This window comes from Tinamus guttatus, unplaced genomic scaffold, assembly GCF_059628265.1.
Source record: "Tinamus guttatus ecotype Peru unplaced genomic scaffold, ASM5962826v1 Tinamus_guttatus_pri_ptg000048l, whole genome shotgun sequence".
NCBI classification, from domain to species: domain Eukaryota; kingdom Metazoa; phylum Chordata; class Aves; order Tinamiformes; family Tinamidae; genus Tinamus; species Tinamus guttatus.
This window is the reverse complement of record NW_028288582.1, coordinates 3,956,638-3,975,384: the sequence shown is the minus strand read 5'-3', so window position 1 is coordinate 3,975,384 and position 18,747 is coordinate 3,956,638. Positions and strand designations below refer to the sequence as shown.

Genomic DNA, 18,747 nt, shown 5'->3' with positions numbered 1-18,747 from the left:
CCAGATGGGGCACTGAGAAGGAAAAAGCCTGCCCCTCACAACAAATATTATGCAGGAAGAATACTGAACCATCCACTGGTCAAATCCTTCCACATAGAGGGCAAGTGCTTTGCCCTGTAGATAAGCATGAAGGGATCCCTGATTACTTCCATCCTTTCTGCATGCAAGTTTGCTATTGGGATCAAGATCTCCAAGGTGGTCAGCACTGAAAATACTGCTGTAAAAAGCAAAATTAATTTATTTTTTGAGAGGCTAAGACAAGTTTGTTTAGGAGGGGGGAAAAAAGCACATTATAGATTGCTCATTTGTAACCCAAATGCATTAGCAGTGACAAGTCTAAAAGATGCTGTGAAACAAGATGTGCATTTGGCAGTGGAGTACCTGGTAATTGCTATTATGATCCAGCCCAGCTTTCATTGAATTGCTCCTTGAAGCAGTGGCAGCTTGAGTTTGTTCCAGTCGTGCCTGCAAGTTGTTAAAGCATTCACAGAACACATCTATACTCCCACCAGCGCAGGTAATAGACTTTAAGAGATCATCCTTTTTATCACTCAGATCAGCATGAAGTTTTTGCAGCTCCACAGAAAGAGTCTAAAGGGTTGAGAGAAAGATAACGTGAGTGAAAATGGTTTCTGTTCAAGGACGCTTGCCATTAAAAGATGGCAGAAATCGAGTTGCTAAATGTTACTCAGTGGCCCAATCCTGTGCCCCACCAAATGGCTCCCAAGTTACACCAGAGAAGCAAGAGAGATGCCAGGTCCTGTCATAGCAACCATCTGCTGGGGCTTCTTCCCTGGGTGCTTTAGGACCGTTACCTCGTACAGAGCCTGCTGCACAGCGGCCTCTTCCGTGGAGAGGACTGAGGTGTTCAGCATCTCCTCCATGTTATTCAAACACCGGCTGATTGCCAGAAGCAGCTCAAACAGTTTTCTGTCCAAATTGGACGAGACTTCCCCTGCCACATTTTCCTGGGTAAAAGCAAGTTAGAAATTTTTAGTACTTTCTGCCAAGACATAGCTAGAACATGTTCACTTGCACAGGGTGGGAGTTTCAGCCACCCATAATAAAAGGGAATTACTGAAGTCTGAATGAGACAGTAATATACATGCAATCCTCAGGGCTCCCCAGGCCAAAGCTGGGACTGTGACCCCATGTGTACCAAGAGGGTTGTGGTGTTTCAGATCTCTCTTCTCTCAAGAGTCAGCCCTGCACGATTTGCCTTGTCAGCTCCAATACTGAAGAATCACACGCAGGCTCTTCACTTAATATATTTTGAGGAGTAGTCATCATTACCCACACTAGCATGTCTGCATATTCAGTAACAGAAATATCACAGCTGAAGCTCTGCTCAAAATCCAAACCTGATTCTTCAGCATACATCATACCTGATGTGAAAGCTAAATTACAATAGACATTTGCAGTAGATGATTATTGGCTATGTTTCTCAGTGCTCAGTTGATCGCTTGTCTCTGCAATCCCTAGTACGTGCAGTGCTAGAACATGTCATCTGTACCTGTGCATGTACCACATTTGCTTCTTGGCTTATGTCTCCCAGCTGGACAGTATAAGTTTTCAGTTCTTCCACTGTTGGAGTCCCTGCGCTAGTGAACATGCCCCGGGGCAGCATGTTCATCTTTGCTGTAATCTAGGATTTGGAAAAAGAACAGTGCAGTTAGCTTAAAAGCTCAGAAGAAAACTCGGCCATTCAACTGCATAACACTCCTCTCAAAAGGCATTAATATAATGGTTTCAAGGTACTGAAACCCTACTATCCCTGGATAGCATGGATCCTTATTTTCTCTCCTGTGAAAAGTTGCCCTTCTACTATTTGGGCAGACTATATCCCGCTGGGAGTCTGGCTGAACAAGGAGCCTCTGATTCCAAACTTTAAGGGCTACAGGTTGCAGTTTTCAATAAGGCAAACCTGCTGCCCACTGTAGATCTTGCCTGAATAAAAGTTATTTTATTATAAAAGGATATTTACCCTTTTACATGACTGATACTTTCTCATGTAACACAATAATTTCAGAGAACAGGGAATCCAGTCATTCCCAATGAAGATGGATGAACAAAACTGTCAATAACAAGTTATCCTCTTGTCCAAGCTGTAAAACCCCACAGTCAGATCTGATTAAACACGCACTGCTCTCTTGCTGGCTGCAGCACAAACTCTGATTTTGATCTATCACAAAGGAAGAGAGAACACTGCAGTAAATGGCAGAATAAGATTTAAGCCAGAGATTCATACTGACCAAAGTGCTCTTACTTGCAGGAACTGGGTTTTAATCTACATCCACACAATTTAGCTAGGGTTTAGCCGCCTTTCTCTTAAGGACTCTTGAAAAAAAATAGGTAACATGTAGTCTGAACACTAACTGCAAGAATTCACTTATGCTCTCCCATGCTATACCTAATAGTCACTACTCCAGAGTCATTATCTATCTCAAGGTAAAGTTAAGAGACAATCATGAAAATGGCATGCAATAATATTTCATCTGGAGGGCTCTTGCACAACTTTCAGTTTTCTGAAGAAGAAGAGACAATATAATGATGGAAGATGATGCACCAATGCACAAGAGCTTGCAGGAGGAGTATTTTACCGAATTTAAACGGACCTGAGGTTCCACGAGCTGGCAGAGAGGAGACTTCATCTTTGATGACAGCTCTTGTTGTAAATATTGCCATTTATTACCCTTTGGAGCTGAAGCAGGATCAGCCGGCTCTGTCCTTGGATCAGATTCTTCATTGCTGTATGTAGAAAATGTTAGAACAGCAAATACTGAAGCAAAATAAGCATACCTGGATTTGTAAGACTCCTTGAATATGACTGGTTTCTGTTTCTTCTGTCCCCCAAAGAAGAGTGAAAGCAAGTGCATGGGTGGCCTTTGATTTCAAAGCTTTGTTACATTTTTGGGGGCATTTCCCTTTCCTTGACGCACCCTAAGGGCCTGCTGGTCTCCCACACATGGGCAATCTAGCACCTCCCCCAAGGTTGCTGTTTGCCTCTCAAGTTAAGGACATATCTTACAAAAGAACCTTGAAATAACCATTCTGAGGGTAATTCCCCTCAGGCACCACAGTTCATAGCCCAACGGCACTACATGAAGCTTTCCATTAGCTCCCGAGTGGAACCTGGCTGGGGACTTGCTCGTACAGCAAGGACAACAGCTCAGGGGATTCGAGATTTTGAACACTGGAATCAGCCCTAATTACCAAGGAAGTGTTAGCAAAATGAGACTTCACTTCTCTAGACTGGTGATGGCAGAAATCTCCCAGTTTCTGCAGTTTCTTCTTCTAAAGGCACATATCCCTACACAGAACCTGTGGTGCCACTGGAAAGTCGCAGCGGACTTGGGCAGGTTTATGCTAGTGAACACCAGTACTTAATGAGCTTATTTCATACCTTGGTTTTAATTTCTTAGGCACACTCTCATCAAACTGTAGTTGCATTTTTTCCACACAGGACTCAATGAAATCTATGAGGCTTTTCTGCTCAGTTGGCTTTACTTTCAAATCCTGCAAACAGAGAACAGCATGAAAGGTAAAGGCAGTTCTTTATTGTACTCCTCTTAAGATGATGATCTTGCTTTTCCAGTCATATTTCATATTAATTGAGTAAAGAAAATGAAGATACATCTATCAGTATAACAAGCCAATTATGGGTAAACATGAGTTTACAAAACTAAGAGATTTTCTGAAAGAATATAGTTTTATGGAATATACTTCAGCTTGAGCTAGAGTTTTAAAAGCAGAAACCCTCACTCACAGTCAAATTCAGCACATATAGAAATTTAAGGGCCACAGACCACCATTCTTATGCAAAGAAGGTGGCAAGGAACAACAGGGCATTTGCTCAAATACAAGGGTATTTGCTTGAATAAGAGAGTGTTCAGTGAAAACAGAACAGTTTTCAGCAGCTCAGGCTGGATCATTTATTCCAGAAGTCTTCTAAGAGCATGAGGATGGCAAAAGCTCAATTCCAGTTAGCGAAACAGAAGATAGATCACAGGGCACGGAACACGTCTTGGAATATTTCTGCGTTAACATTAAAGGCATTAGGAGTTAAGCCCATGGGAAAACATTCACAAAGCTTCGTCTCTAAGCCACATCTACCAAAGCAGCATCAGCGTACAGATTCAGAGCCCAAAACACATCAGGGCTCCAAAGACAGGAGATAGGAGTGATGGGTGATGCCATCTGCACCAATGCAACACAAGGCAAGTGTTAGAGTACCATCCAGCTCCATAAAATTAACAAATATTTTAGGACCCCAAAAGCCATGACTTTAATGGTCAGCGTCATCTTCATCCTCACTCTCCTGCAGTAAAAAATGTAGCAGGGAACAAGTGCAGTTGCCCCTCGCCCCAGGGGATGTAGAGCAGCCCGCTTTGTGAGGAGCAGCAGAATTACCTGTGGGTGCTCGTGGACACTGTTGTGCTGCACGGGCGGCTCTTCGCCAGGAGCGACGCTGGCCCCGCTGGGCTGCAGGAGCGTGAGGGGCTCCAAGTCGACCTGCTCCTTGCTGTGACCCTGCAAAGTGAGACCCCATCGTGGGATGGCCCCCAGGGTACAAAAGGAGCAGAGCTCCTCCAGGGCAATGTCAGCTCCCTAGGAGACTGTGCTGCTCTGGTGCTAGGAGACTGTGGCTGACCACACGGACACGAATATCCTAGACGGGCTTCTCTGGGCCTTTGCACAAGGAAGAAGCAGGGAGATAGCATCTCACTTAGTGGGAAACTCAGCAAAGCACTAAGGCCAGAAAGGGCCAACAGAAAAACTTAATTTTTTCCTTGCTGCAGGAAACCTTCCCAGAGCCAGATGGTGGGGGGGATGTGGCATGGAAAAGCTGGCAGTGTCACTGCCCTTCTCACACACATTCTTCTGAGAGAGAGTTACTATGTAAAGGCCTGTCTGCTACCATATGCTCATAGACAAACACTGTGGCACTTTAGAGCCTTTAAAATAAACACACACTTTTTATTCTCCTGTACTTCTCGCCAAACCTTGACCTCTGTCACTGAGCACTTAAAGCAGAAAAGGCATCTCTCAGACTCATTAAAAATCCCATTTCTTGTTGCACATGACAAATAATCACATGGCACTGTAAACTGTAACAACAGCACGTCTGACATTTCCCGCCGACTGTCCTCCCTTGCCTGCTTCATGTGGAGAATCTCTAACTGTTTTTCTGCACGCAGAACACACTGAAGCACTGCGAGGCTCTTGCTCTGCACAGCATTCGTGTGCTTTACCTGCTCCTCATTGTACTTGTCCTGAAGCATCGTCTGGACTTTTTCCAAATTGCACTTCACTTCCTTCAGCTTCAAGGAAAGAGCCTCTGTCTCTTGCTGGTGGCCTGCGCTATCCCCGCAATCTTCCAGGAGAGAAAGGACCTTTTGTTCAATTTCTGATAACATCACCTAGGAAGGACAGAAGCCAATTATCCACCCTTAGAAGTACAACAATCTTTCCCCATAACTGCCTGCAGTCTGTGCTCACACTTCCCCTGTCTGAAAGGAATAGAAAACTGTGCCGGTAAAATAGAAGTAGCTGCAGCCACCACAGGTTATTATCCCATTTATTCTTTTTTTTATTACAAGCAATTAAATAAATTGTATGTAGGGTTACTCTTAAAGACAAAGGTGCTTCAAACAAAGGTGCTTACACGCCAAGAGGGCCACCCTTTACTGCCTGGTTATCACCACATGTTTCAGATCTGATGTCCCACAGACTTTGGACAGTGGGACCTACCAGGACACAGGAGATGAGGGCCATCTCCTCTCACCTCATGCAAACGCATCTAAACCAACTTTTAAGGTAAACACAAACACAGGTACCACGGCCTAGCTGTAAACTATCTGTTTTACATTATTATGTCCATAGCCAGGCACTCCTCTTGCTTTGTGCTAAGGGTACTTTTCCATGTAGATCTCAGATGGGTTAGAAAAATTTTTTTCTTTTTCCCCTCTAGCTTGCTTCCCATTGAGCCAAATTTTTAAAACCTAACAGAAATTCAGCAGAGCCTACAGCTGCCTGAAATCTGCCCATTTTTAGGTGGAACAGCATTGTCAAAGATGATGCTGACATGAGCTGCACAGGACCCAGATTCTGCCAGATATTTAGGTCTATTCAAACCTTGATACCCTGAGTGATCAGCACACCAACACTTCACTGAATTAAGGTCTACATCCAGAGGTACTGCATGGCACAAACTCAATTTCTATAAAAAACTGAGCTGAAAGTGTCCTCTAGTAATTTAAAACAAGGGTATGTTGATATTAGCTCCTTTATGGTGAATGAAGATTATCATTGCTTTGGGCAGACTTACAGTATACACAGGCTTTTCCTTTGTATACACTGGCCTACACTGGGAACCTTAACTGCAAAAGAAGGATTCACAATCTTGTAAGCTATTTTTATAGCTTTCATTTAATAAACTCAGGCAAAAATAAAAGTGAAAATGTAAAAACAAATGTATAGAATTTTATAAAATTATCTTTATATTTAATTATTTATTTTTCCTCAGTAGATGTATTGTGATCAAGGCCAGAGCAAATTTGGCCTTTTACTAAAAATTCAACCTACAAGATTCGGCACTTTTGAAAATAACCTGAAAAAAGTCCAATTTGAAGAAACAGAAACACTCATGGTCCTCTCTAAATCCTCCCAGATGCATAAAGATCCCATCCTGAAAACCAGGCATTTTCAGGAAGCCCTTGGGAAGCTGCACCTGGGAGCGCAGCCAAGTGGTTACCTGTTTCCCGCACGGTGCCGATGAGCCGGCGCCGCGGCGCAGGAGCGGCGGCCGTGTGGGGAAGGGCGCCGTGCACTTCAGCCTTACCTGGCACGCGGCGAGCTGCTGCTCCACCATCTGCTGCATCCTGGGGCTCTGGGGGTCTGAGGCCAGGGAGCCCCTAGCCGCGTCGAGCCATCGCTCCAGCTCGGCCACGCGAGCCTGGCACACCTGCAGCGTCGTCCCAGGCTCGGGGCCGCTGCCATCCACGGCGCCCGCCGCGTGCCCCGCTCGCCCTCGGGAGCCCTGTGCGCCCGACGCGGCGGCGTCCGCGGTGCGAGGCGGCAGGGTGCTCTGCAGCAAAGCACACGGGGGTGGGGAGGGGAGGAAAACACCATTAGCTTCTTTATGTTCGTTCGTTTGCTATATTTTTTAATCCTCCTCTTACCAGCAGGGCATGTTTAACTCTGACACTCGCAGAGCACAGAGCAATTCGTCACCGTGTTCCCAGGTTAAGGAAAAAAAAAAAGGAAGGAAAACCCGGCGATCCCGGGATCCGGCGCAACAGGTTTCCAAGGAGCGGATTTGCATTTGCCCAGGTGTACCTGAGCGCGCAGGAAGTGCGGTGACTCACCAGGAACCAGCTCTCCCCTGGGGAGAGGTGTTTTGCTGTGGGAGCCGGCCGCAGCCGCGCTGCTGCTCCAGCTCCAAAGGGAGCTGTTGGGCAACGCTTAGACGCTCCTTGCGCGCAGTCTGTCCCAAGAGCCAAGTACGCTTTATTTGGGCTCTAGGTCACACCGTGGGGAAAAAAATGTGTATTTTTAAGTACGGCTTTGATAAGTCCTTTTATGTGCTCTCCTTTAAGAGGTAAGAGCAGACACTTCTGCAGTAAAGAAGTTTAAAGAGCACAGAGATACCTGTAGTTACTTAGAAGCGTACACAAGTCTGTAAATCATCTACAAGTGCAAGCACCTAAACTTACATATGCAAACCAAGCACGACAACACAAGTACAAAACTCCCTGCACCCTCTTGTGGCTGTAGACTGTAAACTACTATTGACTGTCTCAGCTGTCTCTGTATCTGCTTCATTTCAGAATAGGATTTGGCAGAAAACCAGAGAGCTGGAAAACATTTTATCAGCTATCAGCTCTTACTGTAATTGTTCCTGTATTCGTTTGCCTCCAAGATAGCTTGGGACAGTGCCACTAAACACAGAAAGAAAATACAAATAGTCCAAACATTTAGGTACATGTGGTTGAAGGTATAAAAGAGTGATAGTCCCCTTCAACTTCCTTCTGAAATTTTCAGCTCTAGTTTGTTCATTTAAATGTATTCTGCTGCTTAAGGATTTTTTTTGTTCAGTTTAATTGTACTGCTAACAAAATATTTTGCTTTCACTTAATGACATGCTCTGTCCTTGCCCAAGTAGACACTGTTACTGCATTTTTTCTCCTTTCTTTACAAAAACTAAAATATATCATTAAATTCCTTGATCTAAATAAACTAGTATCATCTGAGCAGATGTATGTTCAGCTTCATGCACACATCATGTAATCCACACGCTGAGAGTGAGCCCATACAGGACACATAGTGGACAGATACCACAACTCTGCTAACACACAATACCTCAAACACGTCTCTGAAGCCTAAATTATGTTTTAGGCTGCTATAACTGCATTTGGAAGTTTGTGTGTGTGTGTGAGGAGCAACAAGGTGGAAGGTGGGGACAGAGGAAGAAATGGTTACCATTTAGCAAGCACCAAGATAGTAGGAGCAATTTAATTTTAGTGTGCAATAAAATTGATGTGCAATTTAGTGTGCTATAAAATTGCACACTAAATGGAAAACATAATTATTGACTACATAAAACTCTAAACACACACAAGTCCCTGGGGCAAACAAATGGATTTAATATTTATTAACCTAAGGGTCCTTCTGCCATACAGTATAAATAAATCATTTAACAAAAAAAGTTACTATTATGGGGAATAGTAAAGCATAGGGAAATGTCTCAATACAGGAAAACACTGAAATAATAATAATAATAAAAAAATCACAGACAAAAAAAAAAAAACAAGCTGCCTGGCATGGCTTGAGGAAAGAAAGCTTTCTCCAAGAGAAACCTGGCTGCAGGAGCAGCGGGGGACCAGGCTCATAGCCCAGCAGTGCTTTGCATCCCCCATGGAGCAGCTGTATCTGTCTCAGGAAACTGCTCCTCCAGGCCGGCATCGCTGGAACGTCAAGGCAGAGGTGCCTGAGGGCACGAGGCCAGGGGAATGCAGTGGGGTACACAGAAGGACCAGCTATCCTGCATACCCTCTCCTACCCTACACACTCCGTGCACTATCCTGCAGGAACTCTGGTAATCCCAGCAGCTCGTATTGGTGTCTAAATTCCCATTATCCTCAATGGATATTTTCTCAGCGCAGCCAGTGCTTTGGCTCAGCCTACAAGAGGCAGCAAACACTCAGCTGAGCTGCTCTCTGCTGTGCTGTAGTTACTAGAGTCACCTCCAATGACTGTAAAGGGAGTCGAGACACCGTGGGTAATGACCAGCAGCAGCAGAACACAGAGGAAGGACGTGGAAAAGTCATGCACATGGCTATGACACAGCTACCACACTCACGCCAAGCTGCAAGTGTGGCGTGCACAAAATAATGCTAATGCAGAACCAAACACACTGCACTACATCCTTTTCTCCCGCGCAGAAACTGGAAACACCTGAACAGAGGGTAAGTCAGATTCTCCCCCAATCCTGCTTGTTTCTTTAATTACGAATTACAGGTTAAGCCTGGTGGAAGGAGTCAGTAGCAGACAGAGGCAAAGCAATCTGGAGGCCTGTGCCTGCTGCACTGGGAGATGAGTCCTGGCTCCTTTCCTGCTCCAAACCCTGTAAGAGCTGAATGTTGGAAGCTGCCCCATGATGCTTGCTGCTCCTGGCCTTGCTGGAGCATTCATGCCTGTCTCCATACCCTCTTCTGCACATAACCCATAGGTCACTGCTCACTCTTCTCCTAGCATGTGCCTTCCAAACAACACAAAGCAGCAACACAGCTGGGGAGTGCAGCAGGTCCAGAAGGTCACCATGTTTAGCCTATCTGAGGCCTTCAAACTTACCAAGGCCTGACTTGCCAGGCCTGGGCCAGTGCCTTCTGTGCTCTGCAGTGTCTGTGGAAATGTTTCCTCACCACGCTTCCCACATGGCTCTATTATCTCATCAGCATCCTGCACAGAGAGAGGCAGCAGCATTAATGTTTGTGTCGGTATTGCCTTGCCTTGCTATAGCAACCCTAAAGGGCAGCAGCCACACAACCCATAGCGGGGCTGGGCCAAGGACATGTACAGAGGGAAGTTCTCTTATCCCTGCAGCAGAGCCCCCTGAAAATTGCACATCTTGTGGCCTTTCCAAGGGCTGCTTGAAGTGAACTGCTGCTTAAAAAAAAAAGGCAGGGGGGTGGTTTCTGTCTTTGGGGTTTTTGTCACACTAGAAGAAAATGTAAAAATGGCTTCAGGCAAGGACATGCAAAACCTAGCGTTTCCCGCACTTCTACTGTATGGACTTCACACAGGACCTGTGCAGATCCCTTCACAGAAAAGGGCTCCTGCCTTAGCACGTTACCTGAGCGATGCCATCCGACAGGGTGCCAGAAGACCAGGACGCTGCGCTGTCTTCTTGGTGCCTTTCATGGTCTCTCCCCAAAGGCCAGCGGCTCCTGCCCGGCTCTGTGGCCGTACTCCCCTTTGAAAGCAGTAACAGCTCAGCATTAGCTTGTGGACAGGATGCTTCCACGGCTCTTCAGGGAATGTAAAGTACTGCAAACCTTTAGACACACTTTGCTCTATTCTACCTTGCTTATCTATCTTTGCTGTGTTTCCCAGATCCTGCTGCTTCCCCTGCTCTGTAGCTCTGCTGTAAGGTGAGTGGCAGCTGGATAACACAGAGTTTTCTCTAGAAACTTAAGTTTTTTTACATTATTCCAAGAAAATCAATCTTTCTCCTGTCCTGTCCCCCAAAAAGAAAAGCAAATCCCAGTAACCCTTTACATCAACTAAGCTGCTATGACAAAAGTGCAGAATCAGAAACTTTGAAACTGAAGTGCTTGGATCAGAGATAAGGAAATGAAGCTGACTGGAGCCACTCAGGCCTTTCTCGCAGCACCTGGCCATGGAGTTTCATCCTTACCTAGCCTAATGCAACCCCCAATCTGTCTGGGCACTCAGACTCCACACACTGAGAGCAGCCTGTTAAGCACTATTTCCTAGTTTCTCCTGCTCTCCAGGGAGCCTCCCTTATCTTGATTTCATTCCCAGTAATCATACACTTCCTTTTTTTCTTAAACTTATTAGTACAAAGTAATTACATGATACTTTTAATTTTTTAGCACTTCGGGGAATGCCTAATGCTGTCTGCAAGACACCTACATACAACCATTGGCATTTAGGCCCATACTCTGTAACTAACAGTCCCATAGACATTATAAGCAATCCCATCAAAAGCAAGATCACACATCATAAAATGAGGTGCTGTATAACTTCTGTCAGCCTCTAACTTAACTGCATTATTTTACTACTGTTCTTAGAGTGACAACAGATGTTTCAATTTGTTCTAAAGTTTTTCATGTTTACTTGTTTTTCGTAACTTGTCTTAAAGTAAACTTTAATGTCATACATACATCAGTGTCTCTTAAACTTACCTTACTGTGGAAAGAGCCATCTTCTGACTCTTCATCTACAGAAGGCAGAAGAGACAACATTCCTCTTTTTCTCAACTACAAAATGCACACAAAAAGACAGCACCATTAGGCATGACAACAACACTAAAAGCCTCTCCTTTTCTGCCTGTAAATTAAAGGAAAGTTATCATTGGGGTCCAACTCTGGAGAAGCACTGAGCATCTGCTCCTCTAAACTAAAGTAATTGAAAGCTGCAAGGAGTAAGATCTTTGCAAAGTTGGAACTTCTGTGCTGTAATGTTCTAACATGGCAATTTTTTTTTTGCTCCATGAAAAGCATTTACTGAACATCTCAGAACAACTGATTGTCAATGAAATCACAGAACTAGCATTTCGCTGGTGATTGCATGATGCAAATTACTGCCCCTGCTCAAAAATAACCCAACTCACATCGCACTCCTCTCTCCCAGCCATACATCATACCCACTCCTTCTGGGACCATCCAAAAGCAGAGCATGCAGGGCTAAGGCAGCTGGAGCAGAAGGGAGCAGAAGTAATAGTCATTCACAGCTGCAGGAATGCTTCTCTCTCACCTCCTGGAGAAGGAAGTATTTGCCTTCCTCTTTGGCTCCTGGTAAGCAACTGCAGCATGTTGCTCCACTTACCTGCTGCTCAGGAATACCGGTTCCACTCAAGTCACTTTCTGCTAACAGAGAGGCCGTGGGTTCATCGTCTGGTTCAGGCACTTCTTGCTGTAAGCGCTGGTAAAGCTCAGACATTGAATGCTCCATCCTGGCAAGGATATCTTCCTTCTTTTGGCACAGCTTGATGATTTCTTCTTTTACAGCTTCCATTTCTCCCTAAGGATCAACAACAACTGTAAGTACACATTTTTCTTACTTAACCAGGTGATAATGTATAAATGGCACCAGTGAGGCATCTTACTGGGGCTCTTTGCCCTTTTTCCTTTTTGTGGGCATTGGGACAGTTCCCCATTGCCACTACACAAGGTGTGCAGGCACGCGTAGAGGAGTAGCAACAGATGCAGCTCGGAACAGCGCTCACCACCTGTAATGTGGATGTGGGGAACCTGGAAGTAAATGGGAAAAGCAGGATAACTCGTTCTGACTGTGTCCTACTGATATCACGTCCTTATTTGGAGGCCCTTAATAAGATAAGCGCTTCCCCTACTAATTTTATTAATGAAATGCTACAATTATGAGAGATTTTTTCCTATAAAACAAGAGCTGTTAAATAGAAAGTCTCACATTCAAAGACAAAAACAAGAAGCAGGAAAATGAGTAGTGCTTAGGAGCATCAAGCCTCCAGCATTGACACACCTGAAAGCAGAGTCACTGTAAAGGTAGCAGCCTACAGAGTGATTATAGTTATTAATGCATGTGTATTAACTTTATTGTGAATGACTGCAAGAAGTTGAGCATTTTGGAGGCATTTTATAAATGGATATTATACCTAGCCCTTCTTTTACGTGCTGCCGTAAGCTGTTGCTGTCAACAACATGCGCTGCATCCACACTAGCAGGACGGATGCCAGCACTGCATACACACTTGCCAAAACAGCTGGAAATAGCACTGCAATCTTCTTTGGAATCTGATAGCCAAACGTGCACATGTGACACAGCAAAACGGTTAAGGAGTGGATAAAGACATATGCACCTTGCAAATAATATTAACTGTAATAGCTCCCGGAATGTGACAACCTACACCTGCGCAGGCACACACATGGAATTCACTTGCCTGCTTTGCTGTATGGGGAAATGACTATAATAGAAAGCAGCAGCACATTGGTTTTTCCTCAGTCTTACCATGTTTTCTGTCAGTCAGGACAAGTAACAGACACTGGAGTTAATAAATAAACAAATAAAAATGCAACCCACCTCAGGACAAGAGGTATTCTGGGCCAGTGGCTGATTCTCATGCGACATTTCAACCAAGTGGTTCTTTAAGAACTGTTTTAACTTTTCAATTTCTTGCTCGCATTCTTCTGTTTTCTTTATAGATTCCTGTGAAAGAATAATTCCTGTAACTCACTTAGAATTAATTAGGGCAGAAACAGACTAGTTGGTAAAGCAACACACTCGCACAGAAGAGTACTCGAGCCATTCTTGCATCTGTAGCGACATGTAAAAAGCCTGTGTGTTCATTCAAGTAACTTTCCAAAATCCCATCCTCACCAGGTTCGTTATTCACTAATTAAAGACAAACAAGCTCTGCTGTGCCCATGCACAGCTCTGCAGTGGGCACTCTCCCTGCAGAGCTTCGCTGATGGTTACGCTCAGCTATAAAACACAAGGTGGAGTGTATTTAATCACGTTCACTACAATTCAAAACAGGTTAAAAACAAACAGAATTGCCTGGTTCTTTCTTCTTAGTTTCATATTGCATTAGAAAACATAGTTTTCTTTTTTAACTGGTGCTTAGGTCCTCATTGCCAGCCAAATTTATGCCTACCGAGAATCACCTGTGCTGTACCAGGCAGAAACTACAGCTCAGAGGATAAGCCAGCTCAGTATCTACGTATTAGAATACTTCCTCGAAAATGGTATTTCCACTTCTCATGAGCTTTCCCTTCTAACATGAAAGCATATTACGTATTACAAGCAGCCAAATACACTTCTGTTAAATTGAAGTGACATCAAAACTTCACCAGCCCCCAGGCTTGGCTGTTCAGGCAGAAATCAGGAGTCTCCCCATGAGCTTTGCTGATGTTTGTCAGCCTGTCCCAATGCCCCAGGCAAGGGAGAACTCCTAACATCTACAAATTAGAGTATTTTGGGAAAATACGGACTTCGGAGAACAGCCAGTGGCCCTCAGTTTCCCAGCCCCCTATCTGAGAATCCTGTGATACCTACAGACTATTCCTCAGGCTTCTGCAAAAGGGAAGAAAGAAAATGCAGCCCGTCATGGAGGGGCTTAAACTTACTCTGCCGAGGGCAGCATCAGAGCAGCCTGCGGGGTTGGTAATTGCCAGGAGCACAGACTCCACCTCTGCAAGCAGAGAGCGGCCTCCGCTCGGAACAATGAGCGCGCTGTTTGCGAGGCCACTAATTCACAGCAGCGCTCCCTCCTCATAAATGCAAACGAGAGGCAGGTTCTACATGATTTCTCTTACTTGCAGGTCTAAAAAGAAAGAGCAAAATATTTTCCCACTCGGGAGGTGGGATAAAAAGCTGAGCTGCAGAGGCAGATGTTTAATGGGGAACTTTAATGCTATAGCTAAATTGGAGGAAGACAAAAAATAATAAAGTCTTTCCTGTTCAGTTTAATGGGAAACGCAAAATCCTTCTGAAAGAGATATTCCCTAACTATGTATATGCCTTATCCATACATAGAGTACAATATTATCAGTTTAGTCACAGGTGAGATGCATAGTTGCTCTAGTTCCCCTGACTAACTAAAGAATATGAGCATTCTGTATGTGGACTCAAAATTGTTCTCTCATGGCAGGCCAATACGTGAATACACCTGCATGGTTATATACATATATGTGTGTGTGTGCGTGTAAATACTCTTAACAGCCTTGGGTCCATCCATCCCTGCCTTCCAATAAATAAATAAATAATTGTAATCCTTTCCTTAGACAATGCAAATTATGCCATATTTATGGGACTGAATCACTACCTAGATACAAAGCCTCTCTCTGAGTCATTTCATGTTTAATTTTTATTGTTGATTTTCCCTATTGCATGGAAAACAACCACTTGCCTGTAGGCTAAGAGCAGGTAGGCACTGCCTTTGTTACAGAAAAGCTTTCTGTAACACAAACACAGCAAATCATCAAATATGCAAATACTGCCACTCTCCAGCACAGAAAACTGGTAGAAGCACCTGTGCCTTCCAGCTCCTCTTCCTGATAACATTATTTAAGTAGTAATAGGTGTGGTGCTTGACAGATCATAATAAAACACAAAGGGCAACATGCAGTCAAAATATTAGTCAGCTGAAATCCTGCCCCGAGGCATTTACAGTTGTATTGTACCTAATATGGTTTTTGCTTCTCTTACAGGTGAATCTTTTAGCTATGGCACTACAATCTCTTTATAGAAAAGTTACTATTTCAATATCCCATTGCATCACAGAGAGCAAAACATGTGCAGAGACATGCAAATGCTGAAATTTCAAAACTACTGCCTAGAAAAAAAAAATGTATATAATTGTAAGGGTAGTTTGCCTCCAGTTTGGTTTTCTCTCTCAGAGAATACTTACTAAAATCCTAATGTAATGCTAATAATGCCATCCTTTAATAGCTCTATCCTTTGTAATGTCTTAGCTGGTGACAGATTTGCATTGTAATACTGTTGCTTTCAACCCACTCAACAGGACTGGAAACTCTTTCTTGCACAGTTTGATGTTCGAGCTGCCAAAAAACGTAATTTTTCCAATCTGTTTTCTCACAAAGAAGTCTCAGCTACAGATTGTTGGATACCTACAGGATAAAGGCAAATGCTGAGTGAAAAAGGTTATAGCTGTTCCAAAAGGAGAAAAAAGTCTGAAACTAGACTTAAAGCTCCACATGAACCAGTTAGAAGTCTCATGATAATACTTTGTACTTGAAAAGCACTCTCTTTCTGAAGAGTTAGAAGTGCTTTGTAAATTTGTGCATATTTATGCTGCTATCTCCTTGTCTGAATCAGGTGTGTTTTACCATCTCTGTTTTTCAGACTTAAGAGACTGTATAGCCTAAAAAAAAGATCCTATGGATCATACAGACTACCTATAGTCATTGCTTCTTTTCAAGTGCAAGCAAGCATTAGTCATGGGCATCTGAGTTTTGTTTGTGGTGCTCTTTACTGCACAAAATGAAAATTGAAGATGGAGATGCATGTTTTAGCTGCCACTCGTGTCTACCTGGCCTCCAAAATGTCACAGCCTACGTGTTCTAACACACGCCACTTTGCTAACGTAGTTTTGGAAAATGCCACCAAAATGCCCTGGTATTTTTGCTAGGCGTTGCTATGACCCTGCTGAGAAAGGGACGGGCCGCACGACCGTTCCCATAACTCTGCTGACGTGGGGACACGCACAGCTGAACTCCAGATTTCCTCCAAAGATACCTCATGGGGCAGCGGAGCGTGGTGCACATACTCCCCACCCCTCTAAGCTGGTTACAAGCACGTAGCTCAGCACAGCAGGACAGAGATGTTGGTTCAGGTTTGGAGCCAACATAGCTACTTCTGCCTGAGACTGTGCTTGAATTAAGCTGAATTAAAGCCACTTTCTTGGCTCAGGAATTTGAAGAAGTCAGCTTTAGGAACAGGCTTTGGGCTGGCTGCGTTTCAATATTGCTGTTCATTGTCATCAGTATGCAAGTAAGTGCTGCCAACAGAGAACTTCTAGGTAAATTTAAGGACTGACAAGTTCCTGACATGAGCACCTGCAAATGACGCTGGACTTAAATCATTGTGGGAATGTGAGTCAGAAGACACTTGCAACCACATTTCTTTTAGAATACTACAAAAATGCCATTAGGTGCCAAAAGGAGCTGGCTTTTGGAATAGAAGCTGGTGTCTCTTGTGTTTAAATTAAAAGAATGAAATGAGTTGCAAGATTGGCACACTTTAGTGCCAAATTACATGGGAAAAAAAAAAAAAAAGAACGAAGCCAAATGCAGAAGACATAGCAGATACATCATACTCCTGTAAAGACAACACTGCCTAGTCATCAAGATGATTGCAAACTAAAAGCGACAGTTTAAAGAAAATATTCTTAAATCAATGAATGCAAATCAATTACCTCCAGTAGCTCATTCTGTTCCTTAGTAATTTTTTCTAATTTTTTCAATTCTTTCAAAAGTTGTCTTGCCCTTTGGAAAACTGGAAAAGGTTGTAATTTCATCCCTGGCAGTTGAAGTGCTTCTTCATAGGACTGTATATGAGCAATAGTCTTCTGCATGGGACCAATGTGGTCAAGTATAACCTGTAAGGATAAAGGAGAAATGATGGATGTGATACTGAGTTGGAAAAATCACTGAAAATATATAGCATTGTCCTGATGTGCAAGATTATCTTAACTGAGTTTCCTATTTAAGATGGAAGAGTAATTTGATCTTGGAACAAATTGGAACATTTGGAACAAAAATCATTGAGGCTGCCTAACTAAATTTAAGTAATCATTTATATTTACAGTTCTGCTTTTTCTGCATATATATATGAAGACGCACTTTGCACAGTGATGAAAGAGGGATATATCCAGAGTGCTACTGTTTTACCATGCATGTCATTTCAAAGTCTTGAATGTTTGGCAGGAATGACAGCTTAAAAACTTAACCGTCTCCTCTGATGTCACTCCAGACAATTCAGGCTTTTGCTTTGTGCTGCAAACGAGGCATGAAACCATCTGTGTTAAAATTAACCCATTCGGAAGGACCTCAAGACAGTTCTATTAGCCTGGCTGAGAAGATGGTGAGGGAACTAGGGTGGAAGGCAGAACAAACCTCGGAGCTTTCCTGTCACAGACAGTTTTACATCACTATACACCGACTGGATGCACAGTTTAGAAACACTGGATCTGTTCCAGGAGAACAGAAATCTGCACTATTTCATACCACAATACATATTTTGCAGAAGATTCAGTGATTCCTTTTGCAAAGGCAGAATGGCAACACCAACTTGGAAATCTCATTGAGACCAAATTTACATGGGATCATAGTGGAAAAAAATACAAAAACAAAAACCTTTTCATTATTCACATTTTTGTTAGATTCTCTTTCAGGAAAATTTCACTTAAATGGCTACAAACTGGAAGACAGATGCTTATTCTCTTGTTCAGAAGCAGCCTGCGTCAGGACATTTTTGCATACTATCCTGGCCTCAATTTAAAATATGGCAATGGACAAGCATTATTTTTCAGAATACATATTTCGTCTTTATTTTTTGTCATATAATGCAGTCATTACAAAATTGCTCATCAGATAACAAAGCTATGAAAGGTATGATAACATTTTCAGGTTATCATGGGTTGAAACTCAACCAATGCATTTTGCATTTTCGTCCACTTACCAATGTGGACTGCAGGTGGTATAAAAGAAAAGATGCCATCAAGTTCTGCTTTATTGTACTCAAGCAGAGAATGGAAAACCATGTGGCCAAGATATCTTTGCAGCAAAGTCTCCGCATGTGTGAGTGACTTTGTGATTAGTCATTGCAGCCTACATTTGCAGTAGCATCTGCTAAATTTTGCCTTAATTTTTGGAAATGTAGGACCTGATATTCATACTTTCTGATTACCTATGGATTGCTGTTCAGTGGAGGAGTGTGCAGTAAATGTCTCTGAAAAATCAGGCCACGAATTATTCAAAATATGGAGACACTTCACTACAGC

The 18,747-nt window shown here is 43.4% G+C and overlaps 1 protein-coding gene across 1 annotated transcript in view; it reads right to left on the bottom strand.

The window, feature by feature from the left end:
- The window catches only part of SYNE2 (spectrin repeat containing nuclear envelope protein 2), a 161,075-nt gene that overhangs the window by 55,780 nt on the left and 86,548 nt on the right, over positions 1–18,747 (bottom strand). The window contains exons 63-76 of the mRNA XM_088539613.1: positions 17,161–17,343; positions 13,305–13,430; positions 12,073–12,267; positions 11,430–11,504; positions 10,355–10,474; positions 9,853–9,960; positions 6,842–7,087; positions 5,253–5,420; positions 4,411–4,530; positions 3,404–3,516; positions 2,616–2,748; positions 1,514–1,645; positions 816–968; positions 382–591 (exon numbers count right to left, since the gene is read on the bottom strand). Of these exons, the coding sequence (XP_088395739.1) occupies positions 382–591; positions 816–968; positions 1,514–1,645; positions 2,616–2,748; positions 3,404–3,516; positions 4,411–4,530; positions 5,253–5,420; positions 6,842–7,087; positions 9,853–9,960; positions 10,355–10,474; positions 11,430–11,504; positions 12,073–12,267; positions 13,305–13,430; positions 17,161–17,343 (2,082 nt within the window). The remainder of the gene's footprint in view (positions 1–381; positions 592–815; positions 969–1,513; positions 1,646–2,615; positions 2,749–3,403; positions 3,517–4,410; positions 4,531–5,252; positions 5,421–6,841; positions 7,088–9,852; positions 9,961–10,354; positions 10,475–11,429; positions 11,505–12,072; positions 12,268–13,304; positions 13,431–17,160; positions 17,344–18,747) is intronic.